The sequence below is a fragment of the Chiloscyllium punctatum genome, unplaced genomic scaffold, assembly GCF_047496795.1.
Source record: "Chiloscyllium punctatum isolate Juve2018m unplaced genomic scaffold, sChiPun1.3 scaffold_964, whole genome shotgun sequence".
Lineage (NCBI taxonomy): Eukaryota > Metazoa > Chordata > Chondrichthyes > Orectolobiformes > Hemiscylliidae > Chiloscyllium > Chiloscyllium punctatum.
Genome location: NW_027310698.1, coordinates 7,501 through 32,131, shown reverse-complemented (window position 1 = coordinate 32,131; position 24,631 = coordinate 7,501). Strand labels below are relative to the sequence as shown.

General features: G+C 59.2%; 1 protein-coding gene across 1 annotated transcript in view; it reads left to right on the top strand.

The window, feature by feature from the left end:
• LOC140474373 (membrane-associated phosphatidylinositol transfer protein 3-like) overlaps positions 1–24,631 on the top strand; it is a 47,337-nt gene that overhangs the window by 19,883 nt on the left and 2,823 nt on the right. The window contains exon 3 of the mRNA XM_072567689.1: positions 20,281–20,397. Within this exon, the coding sequence (XP_072423790.1) occupies positions 20,281–20,397 (117 nt within the window). The remainder of the gene's footprint in view (positions 1–20,280; positions 20,398–24,631) is intronic.

Below are 24,631 nucleotides of genomic sequence, written 5' to 3'. Positions count from 1 at the left end.
TGGGATTGGGGAGTGTGGGAGTGAACGGGGATGTATTGGGATTGGGGAGTGTGGGGGTGAACGGGAATGTGCTGGGATTGGGGAGTGTGGGGGTGAACGGGAATGTGCTGGGATTGGGGAGTGTGGGAGTGAACGGGGATGTGTTGGGATTGGGGAGTGTGGGAGTGAACGGGGATGTGCTGGGATTGGGGAGTGTGGGAGTGAACGGGGATGTGTTGGGATTGGGGCAAGTGGGAGTGAATGGGGATGTGTTGGGTTTGGGGAGAGTGGGAGTGAACGGGGATGTGTTGGGATTGGGGAGTGTGGGAGTGAACGGGAATGTGTTGGGATTGGGGATTGTGGGGGTGAACGGGAATGTGCTGGGATTGGGGAGTGTGGGGGTGAACGGGAATGTGCTGGGATTGGGGAGTATGCGGGTGAACGGGAATGTGCTTGGATTGGGGAGTGTGGGAGTGAACGGGGATGTGTTGGGGTTGGGGAGTGTGGGAGTGAACGGGGATGTGTTGGGATTGGGGAGTGTGGGGGTGAACGGGGATGTGTTGGGGTTGGGGAGTGTGGGAGTGAACGGGGATGTGCTGGGATTGGGGAGTGTGGGAGTGAACGGGGATGTGTTGGGATTGGGGAGTGTGGGAGTGAACGGGAATGTGTTGGGATTGGGGAGTGTGGGGATGAACGGGGATGTGCTGGGATTGGGGAGTGTGGGGGTGAACGGGGATGTGCTGGGATTGGGGAGTGTGGGGGTGAACGGGGATGTGCTGGGATTGGGGAGAGTGGGGGTGAACGGGGATGTGCTGGGATTGGGGAGTGTGGGGGTGAACGGGGATGTGTTGGGATTGGGGAGTGTGGGGGTGAACGGGGATGTGCTGGGATTGGGGAGTGTGGGAGTGAACGGGGATGTGCTGGGATTGGGGAGTGTGGGGGTGAACGGGGATGTGCTGGGATTGGGGAGTGTGGGGGTGAACGGGGATGTGCTGGGATTGGGGAGTGTGGGGGTGAACGGGGATGTGCTGGGATTGGGGAGTGTGGGGATGAACAGGGATGTGCTGGGATTGGGGAGTGTGGGGGTGAACGGGGATCTGCTGGGATTGGGGAGTGTGGGGGTGAACGGGGATGTGTTGGGATTGGGGAGTGTGGGGGTGAACGGGGATTTGTTGGGATTGGGGAGTGTGGGGGTGAACGGGGATGTGCTGGGATTGGGGAGTGTGGGGGTGAACGGGGAAGTGCTGGGATTGGGGAGAGTGGGAGTGAACGGCGATGTGTTGGGATTGGGGAGTGTGGGAGTGAACGGGGATGTGCTGGGATTGGGGAGAGTGGGGGTGAACGGGGATGTGCTGGGATTGGGGAGTGTGGGGTTGAACGGGGATGTGCTGGGATTGGGGAGTGTGGGGGTGAACGGGGATGTGCTGGGATTGGGGAGTGTGGGGGTGAACGGGGATGTGCTGGGATTGGGGAGTGTGGGGGTGAACGGGGATGTGCTGGGATTGGGGAGTGTGGGGATGAACGGGGATGTGCTGAGATTGGGGAGTGTGGGGGTGAATGGGAATGTGTTGGGATTGGGGAGTGTGGGGGTGAACGGGGATGTGTTGGGATTGGGGAGTGTGGGGGTGAACGGGGATGTGTTGGGATTGGGGAGTGTGGGGGTGAACGGGGATGTGTTGGGATTGGGGAGTGTGGGGGTGAACGGGGATGTGCTGGGATTGGGGAGTGTGGGGGTGAACGGGGATGTGCTGGGATTGGGGAGTGTGGGGATGAACGGGGATGTGCTGGGATTGGGGAGTGTGGGGATGAACGGGGATGTGCTGGGATTGGGGAGTGTGGGGGTGAACCGGGATGTGCTGGGATTGGGGAGAGTGGGGGTGAACGGGGATGTGCTGGGATTGGGGAGTGTGGGGGTGAACGGGGATGTGCTGGGATTGGGGAGTGTGGGGGTGAACGGGGATGTGCTGGGATTGGGGAGTGTGGGGGTGAACGGGTATGTGTTGGGATTGGGGAGTGTGGGGGTGAACGGGGATGTGCTGGGATTAGGGAGTGTGGGGGTGAACGGGGATGTGCTGGGATTGGGGAGAGTGGGGATGAACGGGGATGTGCTGGGTTTGGGGAGAGTGGGAGTGAACGGGGATGTGCTGGGATTGGGGAGAGTGGGGATGTGCTGGGATTGGGGAGAGTGGGGATGAACGGGGATGTGCTGGGATTGGGGAGTGTGGGGGTGAACGGGAATGTGCTGGGATTGGGGAGTGTGGGAGTGTGGGAGTGAACGGGGATGTGCTGGGATTGGGGAGTGTGGGGGTGAACGGGGATGTGCTGGGATTGGGGAGTGTGGGGGTGAACGGGGATGTGCTGGGATTGCGGAGAGTGGGGGTGAACGGGAATGTGCTGGGATTGGTGAGTGTGGGAGTGAACGGGGATGTGCTGGGATTGGGGAGTGTGGGGGTGAACGGGAATGTGCTGGGATTAGGGAGTGTGGGGGTGAACGGGAATGTGCTGGGATTGGTGAGTGTGGGAGTGAACGGGGTTGTGCTGGGATTGGGGAGTGTGGGAGTGAACGGGGATGTGTTGGGATTGGGGAGTGTGGGAGTGAACGGGGTTGTGCTGGGATTGGGGAGTGTGAGAGTGAACGGGGATGTGTTGGGATTGGGGCAAGTGGGAGTGAACGGGAATGTGTTGGGTTTCGGGAGAGTGGGAGTGAACGGGGATGTGTTGGGATTGGGGAGTGTGGGAGTGAACGGGAATGTGTTGGGATTGGGGATTGTGGGGGTGAACGGGAATGTGCTGGGATTGGGGAGTGTGGGGGTGAACGGGAATGTGCTGGGATTGGGGAGTGTGGGGGTGAACGGGAATGTGCTTGGATTGGGGAGTGTGGGAGTGAACGGGGATGTGTTGGGGTTGGGGAGTGTGGGAGTGAACGGGGATGTGTTGGGATTGGGGAGTGTGGGAGTGAACGGGGATGTGTTAGGATTGGGGAGTGTGGGGAGTGAACGGGGATGTGCTGGGATTGGGGCGTGTGGGGGTGAATGGGAATGTGTTGGGATTGGGGAGTGTGGGGATGAACCGGGATGTGCTGGGATTGGGGAGTGTGGGAGTGAACGGGGATGTGTTGGGATTGGGGAGTGTGGGGGTGAATGGGAATGTGCTGGGATTGGGGAGTGTCGGGGTGAACGGGGATGTGCTGGGATTGGGGAGTGTGGGGATGAACCGGGATGTGCTGGGATTGGGGAGTGTGGGAGTGAACGGGGATGTGTTGGGATTGGGGAGTGTGGGAGTGAACGGGGATGTGTTAGGATTGGGGAGTGTGGGGGTGAATGGGAATGTGTTGGGATTGGGGAGAGAGGGAGTGAACGGGGATGTGCTGGGATTGGGGGGTGTGGGGTGAACGGGAATGTGTTGGGATTGGGGAGAGAGGGAGTGAACGGGAATGTGATGGGATTGGGGAGAGTGGGGGTGAACGGGGATGTGCTGGGATTGGGGAGTGTGGGGGTGAACGGGGATGTGTTGGGATTGGGGAATGTGGGAGTGAACGGGAATGTGTTGGGATTGGGGAATGTGGGAGTGAACGGGAATGTGTTGGGATTGGGGAATGTGGGGGTGAACGGGAATGTGTTGGGATTGGGGAGTGTGGGAGTGAATGGGAATGTGTTGGGATTGGGGAGTGTGGGAGTGAACGGGGATGTGTTGGGATTGGGGAGTGTGGGGGTGAACGGGAATGTGCTGGGATTGGGGAGTGTGGGGGTGAACGGGAATGTGCTGGGATTGGGGAGTGTGGGAGTGAACGGGGATGTGTTGGGATTGGGGAGTGTGGGAGTGAACGGGGATGTGCTGGGATTGGGGAGTGTGGGAGTGAACGGGGATGTGTTGGGATTGGGGCAAGTGGGAGTGAACGGGAATGTGTTGGGTTTGGGGAGAGTGGGAGTGAACGGGGATATGTTGGGATTGGGGAGTGTGGGAGTGAACGGGAATGTGTTGGGATTGGGGATTGTGGGGGTGAACGGGAATGTGCTGGGATTGGGGAGTGTGGGGGTGAACGGGAATGTGCTGGGATTGGGGAGTGTGGGGGTGAACGGGAATGTGCTTGGATTGGGGAGTGTGGGAGTGAACGGGGATGTGTTGGGGTTGGGGAGTGTGGGAGTGAACGGGGATGTGTTGGGATTGGGGAGTGTGGGAGTGAACGGGGATGTGTTAGGATTGGGGAGTGTGGGGAGTGAACGGGGATGTGCTGGGATTGGGGAGTGTGGGGGTGAATGGGAATGTGTTGGGATTGGGGAGTGTGGGAGTGAACGGGAATGTGTTGGGATTGGGGAGTGTGGGGATGAACCGGGATGTGCTGGAATTGGGGAGTGTGGGAGTGAACGGGGATGTGTTGGGATTGGGGAGTGTGGGGGTGAACGGGAATGTGCTGGGATTGGGGAGTGTGGGAGTGAACGGGGATGTGTTAGGATTGGGGAGTGTGGGGAGTGAACCGGGATGTGCTGGGATTGGGGAGTGTGGGGAGTGAACGGGGATGTGTTCGGATTGGGGAGTGTGGGGAGTGAACGGGGATGTGCTGGGATTGGGGAGTGTGGGGGTGAATGTGAATGTGTTGGGATTGGGGAGAGAGGGAGTGAACGGGGATGTGCTGGGATTGGGGGGTGTGGGGTGAATGGGAATGTGTTGGGATTGGGGAGAGAGGGAGTGAACGGGAATGTGATGGGATTGGGGAGTGTGGGAGTGAACGGGGATGTGCTGGGATTGGGGAGTGTGGGGGTGAACGGGGATGTGCTGGGATTGGGGAGTGTGGGAGTGAACGGGGATGTGCTGGGATTGGGGAGTGTGGGGGTGAACGGGGATGTGTTGGGATTGGGGAATGTGGGAGTGAACGGGAATGTGTTGGGATTGGGGAATGTGGGGGTGAACGGGAATGTGTTGGGATTGGGGAGTGTGGGAGTGAACGGGGATGTATTGGGATTGGGGAGTGTGGGGGTGAACGGGAATGTGCTGGGATTGGGGAGTGTGGGGGTGAACGGGAATGTGCTTGGATTGGGGAGTGTGGGAGTGAACGGGGATGTGTTGGGATTGGGGAGTGTGGGAGTGAACGGGGATGTGCTGGGATTGGGGAGTGTGGGAGTGAACGGGGATGTGTTGGGATTGGGGCAAGTGGGAGTGAACGGGAATGTGTTGGGTTTGGGGAGAGTGGGAGTGAACGGGGATGTGTTGGGATTGGGGAGTGTGGGAGTGAACGGGAATGTGTTGGGATTGGGGATTGTGGGGGTGAACGGGAATGTGCTGGGATTGGGGATTGTGGGGGTGAACGGGAATGTGCTGGGATTGGGGAGTATGCGGGTGAACGGGAATGTGCTTGGATTGGGGAGTGTGGGAGTGAACGGGGATGTGTTGGGGTTGGGGAGTGTGGGAGTGAACGGGGATGTGCTGGGATTGGGGAGTGTGGGAGTGAACGGGGATGTGTTAGGATTGGGGAGTGTGGGGAGTGAACGGGGATGTGCTGGGATTGGGGAGTGTGGGGGTGAATGGGAATGTGTTGGGATTGGGGAGTGTGGGAGTGAACGGGGATGTGTTAGGATTGGGGAGTGTGGGGAGTGAACGGGGATGTGCTGGGATTGGGGAGTGTGGGGGTGAATGGGAATGTGTTGGGATTGGGGAGAGAGGGAGTGAACGGGGATGTGTTGGGATTGGGGAGTGTAGGGGTGAACGGGGATGTGTTGGGGTTGGGGAGTGTGGGAGTGAACGGGGATGTGCTGGGATTGGGGAGTGTGGGAGTGAACGGGGATGTGTTGGGATTGGGGAGTGTGGGAGTGAACGGGAATGTGTTGGGATTGGGGAGTGTGGGGATGAACGGGGATGTGCTGGGATTGGGGAGTGTGGGGGTGAACGGGGATGTGCTGGGATTGGGGAGTGTGGGGGTGAACGGGGATGTGCTGGGATTGGGGAGTGTGGGGGTGAACGGCGATGTGCTGGGATTGGGGAGTGTGGGGGTGAACGGGGATGTGCTGGGATTGGGGAGAGTGGGGGTGAACGGGGATGTGCTGGGATTGGGGAGTGTGGGGGTGAACGGGGATGTGCTGGGATTGGGGATTGTGGGGGTGAACGGGAATGTGCTCGGATTGGGGAGTGTGGGGGTGAACGGGAATGTGCTGGGATTGGGGAGTGTGGGGGTGAACGGGGATGTGCTGGGATTGGGGAGTGTGGGGGTGAACGGTGTTGTGCTGGGATTGGGGAGTGTGGGAGTGAACGGGGATGTGTTGGGATTGGGGAGTGTGGGAGTGAACGGGGTTGTGCTGGGATTGGGGAGTGTGGGAGTGAACGGGGATGTGTTGGGATTGGGGCAAGTGGGAGTGAACGGGAATGTGTTGGGTTTGGGGAGAGTGGGAGTGAACGGGGATGTGCTGGGATTGGGGATTGTGGGGGTGAACGGGAATGTGCTCGGATTGGGGAGTGTGGGGGTGAACGGGAATGTGCTGGGATTGGGGAGTGTGGGGGTGAACGGGAATGTGCTTGGATTGGGGAGTGTGGGAGTGAACGGGGATGTGTTGGGATTGGGGAGTGTGGGAGTGAACGGGGATGTGTTAGGATTGGGGAGTGTGGGGAGTGAACGGGGATGTGCTGGGATTGGGGAGTGTGGGGGTGAACGGGGATGTGCTGGGATTGGGGAGTGTGGGGGTGAACGGGGATGTGTTGGGATTGGGGAGTGTGGGGGTGAACGGGGATGTGTTGGGATTGGGGAGTGTGGGGGTGAACGGGGATGTGCTGGGATTGGGGAGTGTGGGGGTGAACGGGGAAGTGCTGCGATTGGGGAGAGAGGGAGTGAACGGCGATGTGTTGGGATTGGGGAGTGTGGGAGTGAACGGGGATGTGCTGGGATTGGGGAGAGTGGGGGTGAACGGGGATGTGCTGGGATTGGGGAGTGTGGGGTTGAACGGGGATGTGCTGGGATTGGGGAGTGTGGGGGTGAACGGGGATGTGTTAGGATTGGGGAGTGTGGGGGTGAACGGGGATGTGCTGGGATTGGGGATTGTGGGGGTGAACGGGGATGTGCTGGGATTGGGGAGTGTGGGGGTGAACGGGGATGTGTTAGGATTGGGGAGTGTGGGGAGTGAACGGGGATGTGCTGGGATTGGGGAGTGTGGGGGTGAACGGGGATGTGCTGGGATTGGGGAGTGTGGGGGTGAACGGGGATGTGTTGGGATTGGGGAGTGTGGGGGTGAACGGGGATGTGTTGGGATTGGGGAGTGTGGGGGTGAACGGGGATGTGCTGGGATTGGGGAGTGTGGGGGTGAACGGGGAAGTGCTGCGATTGGGGAGAGTGGGAGTGAACGGCGATGTGTTGGGATTGGGGAGTGTGGGAGTGAACGGGGATGTGCTGGGATTGGGGAGAGTGGGGGTGAACGGGGATGTGCTGGGATTGGGGAGTGTGGGGGTGAACGGGGATGTGCTGGGATTGGGGAGTGTGGGGGTGAACGGGGATGTGCTGGGATTGGGGAGTGTGGGGGTGAACGGGGATGTGCTGGGATTGGGAAGTGTTGGGATGAACGGGGATGTGCTGGGATTGGGGAGTGTGGGGGTGAACGGGGATGTGCTGGGATTGGGGAGTGTGGGGGTGAACGGGGATGTGCTGGGATTGGGGATTGTGGGGGTGAACGGGGATGTGCTGGGATTGGGGAGTGTGGGGGTGAACGGGGATGTGCTGGGATTGGGGAGTGTGGGGATGAACGGGGATGTGCTGAGATTGGGGAGTGTGGGGGTGAACGGGGATGTGTTGGGATTGGGGAGTGTGGGGGTGAACGGGGATGTGTTGGGATTAGGGAGTGTGGGGGTGAACGGGGATGTGCTGGGATTGGGGAGTGTGGGGGTGAACGGGGATGTGCTGGGATTGGGGAGTGTGGGGATGAACGGGGATGTGCTGGGATTGGGGAGTGTGGGGATGAACGGGGATGTGCTGGGATTGGGGAGTGTGGGGGTGAACCGGGATGTGCTGGGATTGGGGAGAGTGGGGGTGAACGGGGATGTGCTGGGATTGGGGAGTGTGGGGGTGAACGGGGATGTGCTGGGATTGGGGAGTGTGGGGGTGAACGGGGATGTGCTGGGATTGGGGAGTGTGGGGGTGAACGGGTATGTGTTGGGATTGGGGAGAGTGGGGGTGTACGGGAATGTGCTGGGATTGGGGAGTGTGGGGGTGAACGGGGATGTGCTGGGATTGGGGAGTGTGGGAGTGAACGGGGATGTGCTGGGATTGGGGAGAGTGGGGATGAACGGGGATGTGCTGGGATTGGGGAGAGTGGGAGTGAACGGGGATGTGCTGGGATTGGGGAGAGTGGGGATGAACGGGGATGTGCTGGGATTGGGGAGAGTGGGGATGAACGGGGATGTGCTGGGATTGGGGAGTGTGGGGGTGAACGGGAATGTGCTGGGATTGTGGAGTGTGGGAGTGTGGGAGTGAACGGGGATGTGCTGGGATTGGGGAGTGTGGGGGTGAACGGGGATGTGCTCGGATTGGGGAGTGTGGGGGTGAACGGGGATGTGCTGGGATTGGGGAGTGTGGGGGTGAACCGGGATGTGCTGGGATTGGGGAGTGTGGGGATGAACGGGGATGTGCTGGGATTGGGGAGTGTGGGGGTGAACCGGGATGTGCTGGGATTGGGGAGAGTGGGGGTGAACGGGGATGTGCTGGGATTGGGGAGTGTGGGGGTGAACGGGGATGTGCTGGGATTGGGGAGTGTGGGGGTGAACGGGGATGTGCTGGGATTGGGGAGTGTGGGGGTGAACGGGTATGTGTTGGGATTGGGGAGAGTGGGGGTGAACGGGGATGTGTTGGGATTGGGGAGTGTGGGAGTGAACGGGGATGTGCTGGGATTGGGGAGTGTGGGAGTGAACAGGGATGTGTTGGGATTGGGGCGAGTGGGAGTGAACGGGAATGTGCTGGGATTGGGGAGTGTGGGAGTGAACGGGGATGTGCTGGGATTGGGGAGTGTGGGGGTGAACGGGGATGTGCTGGGATTGGGGAGTGTGGGGAGTGAACGGGGATGTGCTGGGATTGGGGAGTGTGGGGGTGAACGGGAATGTGCTGGGATTGGGGAGTGTGGGAGTGAACGGGGATGTGCTGGGATTGGGGAGAGTGGGGATGAACGGGGATGTGCTGGGATTGGGGAGAGTGGGAGTGAACGGGGATGTGCTGGGATTGAGGAGAGTGGGGATGAACGGGGATGTGCTGGGATTGGGGAGAGTGGGGATGAACGGGGATGTGCTGGGATTGGGGAGTGTGGGGGTGAACGGGAATGTGCTGGGATTGGGGAGTGTGGGAGTGTGGGAGTGAACGGGGATGTGCTGGGATTGGGGAGTGTGGGGGTGAACGGGGATGTGCTGGGATTGGGGAGTGTGGGGGTGAACGGGGATGTGCTGGGATTGCGGAGAGTGGGGGTGAACGGGAATGTGCTGGGATTGGTGAGTGTGGGAGTGAACGGGGATGTGCTGGGATTGGGGAGTATGGGGGTGAACGGGAATGTTCTGGGATTGGGGAGTGTGGGAGTGAACGGGGATGTGTTGGGATTGGGGCAAGTGGGAGTGAACGGGAATGTGTTGGGTTTGGGGAGAGTGGGAGTGAACGGGGATGTGTTGGGCTTGGGGATTGTGGGGGTGAACGGGAATGTGCTGGGATTGGGGAGTGTGGGGGTGAACGGGAATGTGCTGGGATTGGGGAGTGTGGGGGTGAACGGGAATGTGCTTGGATTGGGGAGTGTGGGAGTGAACGGGGATGTGTTGGGGTTGGGGAGTGTGGGAGTGAACGGGGATGTGTTGGGATTGGGGAGTGTGGGAGTGAACGGGGATGTGTTGGGGTTGGGGAGTGTGGGGGTGAATGGGAATGTGTTGGGATTGCGGAGTGTGGGAGTGAACGGGAATGTGTTGGGATTGGGGAGTGTGGGGATGAACCGGGATGTGCTGGGATTGGGGAGTGTGGGAGTGAACGGGGATGTGTTGGGATTGGGGAGTGTGGGGGTGAATGGGAATGTGCTGGGATTGGGGAGTGTCGGGGTGAACGGGGATGTGCTGGGATTGGGGAGTGTGGGGATGAACCGGGATGTGCTGGGATTGGGGAGTGTGGGAGTGAACGGGGATGTGCTGGGATTGGGGAGTGTGGGGGTGAACGGGGATGTGCTGGGATTGGGGAGTGTGGGAGTGAACGGGGATGTGCTGGGATTGGGGAGAGTGGGGATGAACGGGGATGTGCTGGGATTGGGGAGAGTGGGGATGAACGGGGATGTGCTGGGATTGGGGAGTGTGGGGGTGAACGGGAATGTGCTGGGATTGTGGAGTGTGGGAGTGTGGGAGTGAACGGGGATGTGCTGGGATTGGGGAGTGTGGGGGTGAACGGGGATGTGCTCGGATTGGGGAGTGTGGGGGTGAACGGGGATGTGCTGGGATTGGGGAGTGTGGGGGTGAACCGGGATGTGCTGGGATTGGGGAGTGTGGGGATGAACGGGGATGTGCTGGGATTGGGGAGTGTGGGGGTGAACCGGGATGTGCTGGGATTGGGGAGAGTGGGGGTGAACGGGGATGTGCTGGGATTGGGGAGTGTGGGGGTGAACGGGGATGTGCTGGGATTGGGGAGTGTGGGGGTGAACGGGGATGTGCTGGGATTGGGGAGTGTGGGGGTGAACGGGTATGTGTTGGGATTGGGGAGAGTGGGGGTGAACGGGGATGTGTTGGGATTGGGGAGTGTGGGAGTGAACGGGGATGTGCTGGGATTGGGGAGTGTGGGAGTGAACAGGGATGTGTTGGGATTGGGGCGAGTGGGAGTGAACGGGAATGTGCTGGGATTGGGGAGTGTGGGAGTGTGGGAGTGAACGGGGATGTGCTGGGATTGGGGAGTGTGGGGGTGAACGGGGATGTGCTGGGATTGGGGAGTGTGGGGAGTGAACGGGGATGTGCTGGGATTGGGGAGTGTGGGGGTGAACGGGAATGTGCTGGGATTGGGGAGTGTGGGAGTGAACGGGGATGTGCTGGGATTGGGGAGAGTGGGGATGAACGGGGATGTGCTGGGATTGGGGAGAGTGGGAGTGAACGGGGATGTGCTGGGATTGGGGAGAGTGGGGATGAACGGGGATGTGCTGGGATTGGGGAGAGTGGGGATGAACGGGGATGTGCTGGGATTGGGGAGTGTGGGGGTGAACGGGAATGTGCTGGGATTGGGGAGTGTGGGAGTGTGGGAGTGAACGGGGATGTGCTGGGATTGGGGAGTGTGGGGGTGAACGGGGATGTGCTGGGATTGGGGAGTGTGGGGGTGAACGGGGATGTGCTGGGATTGCGGAGAGTGGGGGTGAACGGGAATGTGCTGGGATTGGTGAGTGTGGGAGTGAACGGGGATGTGCTGGGATTGGGGAGTATGGGGGTGAACGGGAATGTGCTGGGATTGGGGAGTGTGGGGGTGAACGGGAATGTGCTGGGATTGGTGAGTGTGGGAGTGAACGGGGTTGTGCTGGGATTGGGGAGTGTGGGAGTGAACGGGGATGTGTTGGGATTGGGGAGTGTGGGAGTGAACGGGGATGTGTTGGGATTGGGGCAAGTGGGAGTGAACGGGAATGTGTTGGGTTTGGGGAGAGTGGGAGTGAACGGGGATGTGTTGGGCTTGGGGATTGTGGGGGTGAACGGGAATGTGCTGGGATTGGGGAGTGTGGGGGTGAACGGGAATGTGCTGGGATTGGGGAGTGTGGGGGTGAACGGGAATGTGCTTGGATTGGGGCGTGTGGGAGTGAACGGGGATGTGTTGGGGTTGGGGAGTGTGGGAGTGAACGGGGATGTGTTGGGATTGGGGAGTGTGGGAGTGAACGGGGATGTGTTGGGGTTGGGGAGTGTGGGGGTGAATGGGAATGTGTTGGGATTGCGGAGTGTGGGAGTGAACGGGAATGTGTTGGGATTGGGGAGTGTGGGGATGAACCGGGATGTGCTGGGATTGGGGAGTGTGGGAGTGAACGGGGATGTGTTGGGATTGGGGAGTGTGGGGGTGAATGGGAATGTGCTGGGATTGGGGAGTGTCGGGGTGAACGGGGATGTGCTGGGATTGGGGAGTGTGGGGATGAACCGGGATGTGCTGGGATTGGGGAGTGTGGGAGTGAACGGGGATGTGCTGGGATTGGGGAGTGTGGGGGTGAACGGGGATGTGCTGGGATTGGGGAGTGTGGGAGTGAACGGGGATGTGCTGGGATTGGGGAGTGTGGGGGTGAACGGGGATGTGCTGGGATTGGGGAGTGTGGGGATGAACCGGGATGTGCTGGGATTGGGGAGTGTGGGGATGAACCGGGATGTGCTGGGATTGGGGAGTGTGGGAGTGAACGGGGATGTGTTGGGATTGGGGAGTGTGGGAGTGAACGGGGATGTGTTAGGATTGGGGAGTGTGGGGAGTGAACGGGGATGTGCTGGGATTGGGGAATGTGGGAGTGAACGGGAATGTGTTGGGATTGGGGAATGTGGGGGTGAATGGGAATGTGTTGGGATTGGGGAGTGTGGGAGTGAACGGGAATGTGTTGGGATTGGGGAGTGTGGGGATGAACCGGGATGTGCTGGAATTGGGGAGTGTGGGAGTGAACGGGGATGTGTTGGGATTGGGGAGTGTGGGGGTGAACGGGAATGTGCTGGGATTGGGGAGTGTGGGAGTGAACGGGGATGTGTTAGGATTGGGGAGTGTGGGGAGTGAACCGGGATGTGCTGGGATTGGGGAGTGTGGGAGTGAACGGGGATGTGTTAGGATTGGGGAGTGTGGGGAGTGAACGGGGATGTGCTGGGATTGGGGAGTGTGGGGGTGAACGGGAATGTGTTGGGATTGGGGAGTGTGGGAGTGAACGGGAATGTGTTGGGATTGGGGAGTGTGGGGATGAACCGGGATGTGCTGGAATTGGGGAGTGTGGGAGTGAACGGCGATGTGTTGGGATTGGGGAGTGTGGGGGTGAACGGGAATGTGCTGGGATTGGGGAGTGTGGGAGTGAACGGGGATGTGTTAGGATTGGGGAGTGTGGGGAGTGAACCGGGATGTGCTGGGATTGGGGAGTGTGGGAATGAACGGGGATGTGTTGGGATTGGGGAGTGTGGGAGTGAACGGGGATGTGTTAGGATTGGGGAGTGTGGGGAGTGAACGGGGATGTGCTGGGATTGGGGAGTGTGGGGGTGAATGGGAATGTGTTGGGATTGGGGAGAGAGGGAGTGAACGGGGATGTGCTGGGATTGGGGGGTGTGGGGTGAATTGGAATGTGTTGGGATTGGGGAGAGAGGGAGTGAACGGGAATGTGATGGGATTGGGGAGAGTGGGGGTAAACGGGGATGTGCTGGGATTGGGGAGAGAGGGAGTGAACGGTAATGTGTTGGGATTGGGGAGAGAGGGAGTGAACGGTAATGTGTTGGGATTGGGGAGTGTGGGAGTGAACGGGGATGTGCTGGGATTGGGGAGTGTGGGGGTGAACGGGGATGTGCTGGGATTGGGGAGTGTGGGAGTGAACGGGGATGTGCTGGGATTGGGGAGTGTGGTGGTGAACGGGGATGTGTTGGGATTGGGGAATGTGGGAGTGAACGGGAATGTGTTGGGATTGGGGAATGTGGGGGTGAACGGGAATGTGTTGGGATTGGGGAGTGTGGGAGTGAACGGGGATGTATTGGGATTGGGGAGTGTGGGGGTGAACGGGAATGTGCTGGGATTGGGGAGTGTGGGAGTGAACGGGGATGTGTTGGGATTGGGGAGTGTGGGAGTGAACGGGGATGTGCTGGGATTGGGGAGTGTGGGAGTGAACGGGGATGTGTTGGGATTGGGGCAAGTGGGAGTGAACGGGAATGTGTTGGGTTTGGGGAGAGTGGGAGTGAACGGGGATGTGTTGGGATTGGGGAGTGTGGGAGTGAACGGGAATGTGTTGGGATTGGGGATTGTGGGGGTGAACGGGAATGTGCTGGGATTGGGGAGTGTGGGAGTGAACGGGGATGTGTTGGGATTGGGGAGTGTGGGAGTGAACGGGGATGTGTTAGGATTGGGGAGTGTGGGGAGTGAACGGGGATGTGCTGGGATTGGGGAGTGTGGGGGTGAATGGGAATGTGTTGGGATTGGGGAGTGTGGGGGGTGAACGGGGATGTGTTGGGGTTGGGGAGTGTGGGAGTGAACGGGGATGTGCTGGGATTGGGGAGTGTGGGAGTGAACGGGGATGTGTTGGGATTGGGGAGTGTGGGAGTGAACGGGAATGTGTTGGGATTGGGGAGTGTGGGGATGTGCTGGGATTGGGGAGTGTGGGGGTGAACGGGGATGTGCTGGGATTGGGGAGTGTGGGGGTGAACGGGGATGTGCTGGGATTGGGGAGTGTGGGGGTGAACGGCGATGTGCTGGGATTGGGGAGTGTGGGGGTGAACGGGGATGTGCTGGGATTGGGGAGAGTGGGGGTGAACGGGGATGTGCTGGGATTGGGGAGAGTGGGGGTGAACGGGGATGTGCTGGGATTGGGGAGTGTGGGGGTGAACGGGGATGTGCTGGGATTGGGGAGAGTGGGGGTGAACGGGGATGTGCTGGGATTGGGGAGTGTGGGGGTGAACGGGGATGTGCTGGGATTGGGGAGTGTGGGGGTGAACGGGGATGTGTTGGGATTGGGGAGTGTGGGGGTGAACGGGGATGTGCTGGGATTGGGGAGTGTGGGGGTGAACGGTGTTGTGCTGGGATTGGGGAGTGTGGGAGTGAACGGGGATGTGTTGGGATTGGGGAGTGTGGGAGTGAACGGGGTTGTGCTGGGATTGGGGAGTGTGGGAGTGAACGGGGATGTGTTGGGATTGGGGCAAGTGGGAGTGAACGGGAATGTGTTGTGTTTGGGGAGAGTGGGAGTGAACGGGGATGTGTTGGGATTGGGGATTGTGGGGGTGAACGGGAATGTGCTGGGATTGGGGAGTGTGGGGGTGAACGGGAATGTGCTGGGATTGGGGAGTGTGGGGGTGAACGGGAATGTGCTTGGATTGGGGAGTGTGGGAGTGAACGGGGATGTGTTGGGGTTGGGGAGTGTGGGAGTGAACGGGGATGTGTTGGGATTGGGGAGTGTGGGAGTGAACGGGGATGTGTTAGGATTGGGGAGTGTGGGGAGTGAACGGGGATGTGCTGGGATTGGGGAGTGTGGGGGTGAACGGGGATGTGCTGGGATTGGGGAGTGTGGGGGTGAACGGGGATGTGTTGGGATTGGGGAGTGTGGGGGTGAACGGGGATGTGTTGGGATTGGGGAGTGTGGGGGTGAACGGGGATGTGCTGGGATTGGGGAGTGTGGGGGTGAACGGGGAAGTGCTGGGATTGGGGAGAGTGGGAGTGAACGGCGATGTGTTGGGATTGGGGAGTGTAGGAGTGAACGGGGATGTGTTGGGATTGGGGAGTGTGGGGGTGAACGGGGATGTGCTGGGATTGGGGAGAGTGGGGGTGAACGGGGATGTGCTGGGATTGGGGAGTGTGGGGTTGAACGGGGATGTGCTGGGATTGGGGAGTGTGGGGGTGAACGGGGATGTGCTGGGATTGGGGAGTGTGGGGGTGAACGGGGATGTGCTGGGATTGGGGATTGTGGGTGTGAACGGGGATGTGCTGGGATTGGGGAGTGTGAGGGTGAACGGGGATGTGCTGGGATTGGGGAGTGTGGGGGTGAACGGGGATGTGCTGGGATTGGGGAGTGTGGGGATGAACGGGGATGTGCTGAGATTGGGGAGTGTGGGGGTGAACGGGGATGTGTTGGGATTGGGGAGTGTGGGGGTGAACAGGGATGTGTTGGGATTGGGGAGTGTGGGGGTGAACGGGGATGTGCTGGGATTGGGGAGTGTGGGGGTGAACGGGGATGTGCTGGGATTGGGGAGTGTGGGGATGAACGGGGATGTGCTGGGATTGGGGAGTGTTGGGATGAACGGGGATGTGCTGGGATTGGGGAGTGTGGGGGTGAACGGGGATGTGCTGGGATTGGGGAGTGTGGGGGTGAACGGGAATGTGTTGGGATTGGGGAGAGTGGGGGTGAACGGGAATGTGCTGGGATTGGGGAGTGTGGGAGTGAACGGGGATGTGCTGGGATTGGGGAGAGTGGGGATGAACGGGGATGTGCTGGGATTGGGGAGTGTGGGGGTGAACGGGAATGTGCTGGGATTGGGGAGTGTGGGAGTGTGGGAGTGAACGGGGATGTGCTGGGATTGGGGAGTGTGGGGGTGAACGGGGATGTGCTGGGATTGGGGAGTGTGGGGGTGAACGGGGATGTGTTGGGATTGGGGAGAGTGGGGGTGAACGGGAATGTGCTGGGATTGGGGAGTGTGGGAGTGAACGGGGATGTGCTGGGATTGGGGAGAGTGGGAGTGAACGGGGATGTGCTGGGATTGGGGAGAGTGGGGATGAACGGGGATGTGCTGGGATTGGGGAGAGTGGGGATGAACGGGGATGTGCTGGGATAGGGGAGTGTGGGGGTGAACGGGAATGTGCTGGGATTGGGGAGTGTGGGAGTGTGGGAGTGAACGGGGATGTGCTGGGATTGGGGAGTGTGGGGGTGAACGGGGATGTGCTGGGATTGCGGAGAGTGGGGGTGAACGGGAATGTGCTGGGATTGGTGAGTGTGGGAGTGAACGGGGATGTGCTGGGATTGGGGAGTGTGGGGGTGAACGGGAATGTGCTGGGATTGGGGAGTGTGGGGGTGAACGGGAATGTGCTGGGATTGGTGAGTGTGGGAGTGAACGGGGTTGTGCTGGGATTGGGGAGTGTGGGAGTGAACGGGGATGTGTTGGGATTGGGGAGTGTGGGAGTGAACGGGGTTGTGCTGGGATTGGGGAGTGTGGGAGTGAACGGGGATGTGTTGGGATTGGGGCAAGTGGGAGTGAACGGGAATGTGTTGGGTTTGGGGAGAGTGGGAGTGAACGGGGATGTGTTGGGATTGGGGATTGTGGGGGTGAACGGGAATGTGCTGGGATTGGGGAGTGTGGGGGTGAACGGGAATGTGCTGGGATTGGGGAGTGTGGGGGTGAACGGGAATGTGCTTGGATTGGGGAGTGTGGGAGTGAACGGGGATGTGTTGGGGTTGGGGAGTGTGGGAGTGAACGGGGATGTGTTAGGATTGGGGAGTGTGGGGGTGAATGGGAATGTGTTGGGATTGGGGAGTGTGGGGGTGAATGGGAATGTGTTGGGATTGGGGAGTGTCGGGGTGAACGGGGATGTGCTGGGATTGGGGAGTGTGGGGATGAACCGGGATGTGCTGGGATTGGGGAGTGTGGGAGTGAACGGGGATGTGTTGGGATTGGGGAGTGTGGGGGTGAACGGGGATGTGTTGGGATTGGGGAGTGTGGGGGTGAACGGGGATGTGCTGGGATTGGGGAGTGTGGGGGTGAACGGGAATGTGTTGGGATTGGGGAGAGAGGGAGTGAACGGGGATGTGCTGGGATTGGGGAGTTTGGGGAGTGAACGGGGATGTGCTGGGATTGGGGAGTGTGGGGGTGAACGGGGATGTGCTGGGATTGGGGAGTGTGGGGAGTGAACGGGGATGTGCTGGGATTGGGGAGTGTGGGAGTGAACGGGGTTGTGTTGGGATTGGGGAGTGTGGGGGTGAACGGGGATGTGCTGGGATTGGGGAGTGTGGGGGTGAACGGGGATGTGCTGGGATTGGGGAGTGTGGGGGTGAACGGGGATGTGCTGGGATTGGGGAGTGTGGGGGTGAACGGGGATGTGCTGGGATTGGGGAGTGTGGGGGTGAACGGGGATGTGCTGGGATTGGGGAGTGTGGGGGTGAACGGGGATGTGCTGGGATTGGGGAGTGTGGGGGTGAACGGGGATGTGCTGGGATTGGGGAGTGTGGGAGTGAACGGGGATGTGCTGGGATTGGGGAGTGTGGGGGTGAACGGGGATGTGCTGGGATTGGGGAGTGTGGGGGTGAACGGGGATGTGCTGGGATTGGGGAGTGTGGGAGTGAACGGGGATGTGCTGGGATTGGGGAGTGTGGGGGTGAACGGGGATGTGCTGGGATTGGGGAGTGTGGGGGTGAACGGGGATGTGCTGGGATTGGGGAGTGTGGGGGGTGAACGGGAATGTGTTGGGATTGGGGAGAGAGGGAGTGAACGGGGATGTGCTGGGATTGGGGAGTTTGGGGAGTGAACGGGGATGTGCTGGGATTGGGGAGTGTGGGGGTGAACGGGGATGTGCTGGGATTGGGGAGTGTGGGGAGTGAACGGGGATGTGCTGGGATTGGGGAGTGTGGGAGTGAACGGGGTTGTGTTGGGATTGGGGAGTGTGGGGGTGAACGGGGATGTGCTGGGATTGGGGAGTGTGGGAGTGAACGGGGTTGTGTTGGGATTGGGGAGTGTGGGGGTGAACGGGGATGTGCTGGGATTGGGGAGTGTGGGGGTGAACGGGGATGTGCTGGGATTGGGGAGTGTGGGGGTGAACGGGGATGTGCTGGGATTGGGGAGTGTGGGGGTGAACGGGGATGTGCTGGGATTGGGGAGTGTGGGGGTGAACGGGGATGTGCTGGGATTGGGGAGTGTGGGGGTGAACGGGGATGTGCTGGGATTGGGGAGTGTGGGGGTGAACGGGGATGTGCTGGGATTGGGGAGTGTGGGAGTGAACGGGGATGTGCTGGGATTGGGGAGTGTGGGGGTGAACGGGGATGTGCTGGGATTGGGGAGTGTGGGGGTGAACGGGGATGTGCTGGGATTGGGGAGTGTGGGAGTGAACGGGGATGTGCTGGGATTGGGGAGTGTGGGGGTGAACGGGGATGTGCTGGGATTGGGGAGTGTGGGGGTGAACGGGGATGTGCTGGGATTGGGGAGTGTGGGGGTGAACGGGGATGTGCTGGGATTGGGGAGTGTGGGGGTGAACGGGGATGTGCTGGGATTGGGGAGTGTGGGGGTGAACGGGGATGTGCTGGGATTGGGGAGTGTGGGGGTGAACGGGGATGTGCTGGGATTGGGGAGTGTGGGGGTGAACGGGGATGTGCTGGGATTGGGGAGTGTGGGAGTGAACGGGGATGTGCTGGGATTGGGGAGTGTGGGGGTGAACGGGGATGTGCTGGGATTGGGGAGTGTGGGGGTGAACGGGGATGTGCTGGGATTGGGGAGTGTGGGGGTGAACGGGGATGTGCTGGGATTGGGGAGTGTGGGAGTGAACGGGGATGTGCTGGGATTGGGGAGTGTCGGGGTGAACGGGGATGTGCTGGGATTGGGGAGTGTGGGGGTGAACGGGGATGTGCTGGGATTGGGGAGTGTGGGGGTGAACGGGGATGTGCTGGGATTGGGGAGTGTGGGGGTGAACGGGGATGTGCTGGGATTGGGGAGTGTGGGGAGTGAACGGGGATGTGTTGGGATTGGGGAGTGTGGGGGTGAACGGGGATGTGCTGGGATTGGGGAGTGTGGGAGTGAACGGGGATGTGTTGGGATTGGGGAGTGTGGGGGTGAACGGGGATGTGCTGGGATTGGGGAGTGTGGGGGTGAACTGGGATGTGCTGGGATTGGGGAGTGTGGGGGTGAACGGGGATGTGCTGGGATTGGGGAGTGTGGGAGTGAACGGGGATGTGCTGGGATTGGGGAGTGTGGGGGTGAACGGGGATGTGCTGGGATTGGGGAGTGTGGGGGTGAACGGGGATGTGCTGGGATTGGGGAGTGTGGGGGTGAACGGGGATGTGCTGGGATTGGGGAGTGTGGGGGTGAACGGGGATGTGCTGGGATTGGGGAGTGTGGGGGTGAACGGGGATGTGCTGGGATTGGGGAGTGTGGGGGTGAACGGGGATGTGCTGGGATTGGGGAGTGTGGGGGTGAACGGGGATGTGCTGGGATTGGGGAGTGTGGGAGTGAACGGGGATGTGCTGGGATTGGGGAGTGTGGGGGTGAACGGGGATGTGCTGGGATTGGGGAGTGTGGGGGTGAACGGGGATGTGCTGGGATTGGGGAGTGTGGGGGTGAACGGGGATGTGCTGGGATTGGGGAGTGTGGGAGTGAACGGGGATGTGCTGGGATTGGGGAGTGTGGGGGTGAACGGGGATGTGCTGGGATTGGGGAGTGTGGGGGTGAACGGGGATGTGCTGGGATTGGGGAGTGTGGGGGTGAACGGGGATGTGCTGGGATTGGGGAGTGTGGGGGTGAACGGGGATGTGCTGGGATTGGGGAGTGTGGGGAGTGAACGGGGATGTGCTGGGATTGGGGAGTGTGGGAGTGAACGGGGATGTGCTGGGATTGGGGAGTGTGGGGGTGAACGGGGATGTGCTGGGATTGGGGAGTGTGGGGGTGAACGGGGATGTGCTGGGATTGGGGAGTGTGGGTAATGAGGTTTCCTGTTATCTTTGTGACCTACAGAATGTAGCAGCCAATCACCGAGCCTGTGATCTGGTGGTGTCTGCCGGTGCCCCCCAGGTATTGGTCGGGAGATTTGCCTACGGGCCCCTGGATGTGGTCACCCTGACCGGAGAGCAGGTAGGGCAGGACCCCTCCTCGCACACCCAGACACACACCCAGACACACACCCAGACACACACCCAGACACACACCCAGACACACACCCAGACACACACTCACTCACACACCCAGACACACTCACACACCCAGACACACTCACACACCCAGACACACACCCAGACACACACTCACTCACACACCCAGACACACACCCAGACACACTCACACTCACACACACTCACTCACACACCCAGACACACACCCACTCACACACTCACTCACACACCCAGACACACACCCAGACACACACTCACACACCCAGACACACTCACACACCCAGACACACACCCAGACACACACCCAGACACACACCCAGACACACACTCACTCACACACCCAGACACACACCCAGACACACACTCACTCACCCAGACACACTCACACACCCAGACACACACTCACTCACACACCCAGACACACTCACACTCACACACACTCACTCTCACACACCCAGACACAGACCCAGACACACACTCACTCACACACCCAGACACACTCACACACCCAGACACACACCCAGACACACACTCACTCACACACCCAGACACACACCCAGACACACTCACACTCACACACCCAGACACACTCACACACACACTCACACACACACCCAGACACACTCACACTCACACACACTCAGTCACACACCCAGACACAGTCACACTCACACTCACACACCCAGACACACACACGCACTCACACACACACACTCACACACCCAGACACACGCACACTCACACACACTCAGTCACACACCCAGACACACTCACACTCACACTCACACACACACTCACTCTCACACTCACACACCCAGACACAGACACGCACTCACATACACACACTCACACACACTCACTCTCACACTCACACACCCAGACACACTCACACTCACACACACTCACTCTCACTCTCACACTCACACACCCAGACACACTCACACTCACACACATACTCACTCTCACACTCACACACCCACACATGCACACTCACACACACTCAGTCACACACCCAGACACACACACACACACACTCACACTCACACACACACTCACTCTCACACTCACACACCCAGACACACACACGCACTCACATACACACACTCACACTCACACTCACACACCCAGACACACTCACACTCACACACATACTCACTCTCACACTCACACACCCAGACACACTCACACTCACGCACTCACTCACACACCAAGACGCACTCACACTCACACACACTCACTCACACACCCAGACACACTCACACTCACACACACTCACTCTCACACACCCAGACACAGACACGCACTCACACACACTCACTCTCACACACCCAGACACAGACACGCACTCACACACACACACCCAGACACACGCACACACACACACTCAGTCACACACCCAGACACACACACACTCACACTCACACACACACTCACTCTCACACTCACACACCCAGACACACACACGCACTCACATACACACACTCACACACCCAGACACACTCACACTCACACACACACTCACTCTCACACTCACACACCCAGACACACACACGCACTCACACACACACACTCACACACCCAGACACACGCACACTCACACGCACTCAGTCACACACTCACACACCCAGACACACTCACACTCACATACACACACTCACACACCCAGACACACACACGCACTCACACACACACACTCACACACCCAGACACACGCACACTCACACACACTCAGTCACACACCCAGACACACTCACACTCACACTCACACACACACTCACTCTCACACTCACACACCCAGACACAGACACGCACTCACACACACACACTCACACACCCAGACACACGCACACTCACACACACTCAGTCACACACCCAGACACACTCACACTCACACACACTCACTCTCACACTCACACACCCAGACACACTCACACTCACACACATACTCACTCTCACACTCACACACCCAGACACACTCACACTCACGCACACTCACTCACACACCCAGACACACTCACACTCACACTCACACACACACTCACTCTCACACTCACACACCCAGACACAGACACGCACTCACATACACACACTCACACACACTCACTCTCACACACCCAGACACACTCACACTCACACACACTCACTCTCACACTCACACACCCAGACACACTCACACTCACACACATACTCACTCTCACACTCACACACCCAGACACACGCACACTCACACACACTCAGTCACACACCCAGACACACACACACTCACACTCACACACACACTCACTCTCACACTCACACACCCAGACACACACACGCACTCACATACACACACTCACACACACTCACACACCCAGACACACTCACACTCACACACATACTCACTCTCACACTCACACACCCAGACACACTCACACTCACGCACACTCACTCGCACACACAGACGCACTCACACTCACACACACTCACTCACACACCCAGACACACTCACACTCACACACACTCACTCTCACACACCCAGACACAGACACGCACTCACACACACACACCCAGACACACGCACACACACACACTCAGTCACACACCCAGACACACACACACTCACTCTCACACTCACACACCCAGACACACACACGCACTCACATACACACACTCACACACCCAGACACACTCACACACACACATACTCACTCTCACACTCACACACCCAGACACACACACGCACTCACATACACACACTCACACACCCAGACACACTCACACTCACACACATACTCACTCTCACACCCACACACCCAGACACACACACGCACTCACACACACACACTCACACACCCAGACACACACACGCTCACACTCACTCACTCACACACCCAGATACACTCACACTCACACACACACTCACTCTCACACTCACACACCCAGACACACACACGCACTCACACACACACACTCACACACCCAGACACACGCACACTCACACACACTCAGTCACACACCCAGACACACTCACACTCACACTCTCACTCACTGTCACACTCACACACCCAGACACAGACACGCACTCACACACACACACTCACACACCCAGACACACACACACATACTCACTCTCACACTCACACACCCAGACACACACACGCACTCACATACACACACTCACACACCCAGACACACTCACACTCACACACATACTCACTCTCACACTCACACACCCAGACACACACACGCACTCACACACACACACTCACACACCCAGACACACACACGCTCACACTCACTCACTCACACACCCAGACACACTCACACTCACACTCACTCTCACACCCAGACACACTCACACTCACACTCACACACACACTCATACACCCAGATACACACACACACTCACACTCACTCTCACGCTCACACTCACACACACTCATACACCCAAACACACTCACACTCACACTCACTCACACACTCATACACCCAGATACACACACACGCTCACACACTCATACACCCAGATACACACACACACACTCACTCACACACCCAGACACACTCACACTCACTCACACACTCATACACCCAGATACACACACACACTCACTCACTCACACACCCAGACACACTCACACTCACACTCACTCACACACTCATACACCCAGATACACACACACACTCACTCTCAAACACACTCACACTCACTCACTCACACACCCAGACACACTCACAATCACGCTCTCTCACACACTCATACACACTCACACTCACTCACACACTCATACACCCAGACACACACACACTCACTCACTCACACACCCAGACACACTCACACTCACACTCACTCTCACACTCACACACCCAGATGCACACATACTCACTCTCACTCACACACCCAGACACACAGACTCACACTCACTCACTCACACACCCAGACACACTCACATTCATACTCACTCTCAAACACACTCACACTCACTCACACACACACACAGACACACACACACACTCGCACTCACTCTCAAACACACTCACACACCCAGACAAACACATTCGCACTCACTCACACACTCATACACCCAGACACACACACACACTCACTCACACACCCAGACACACTCACACTCACACTCACTCACTCACACAACCCGGACACACACTCACTCATGCTCACTCTCAAACACACTCACACTCACACTCACTCTGAAACA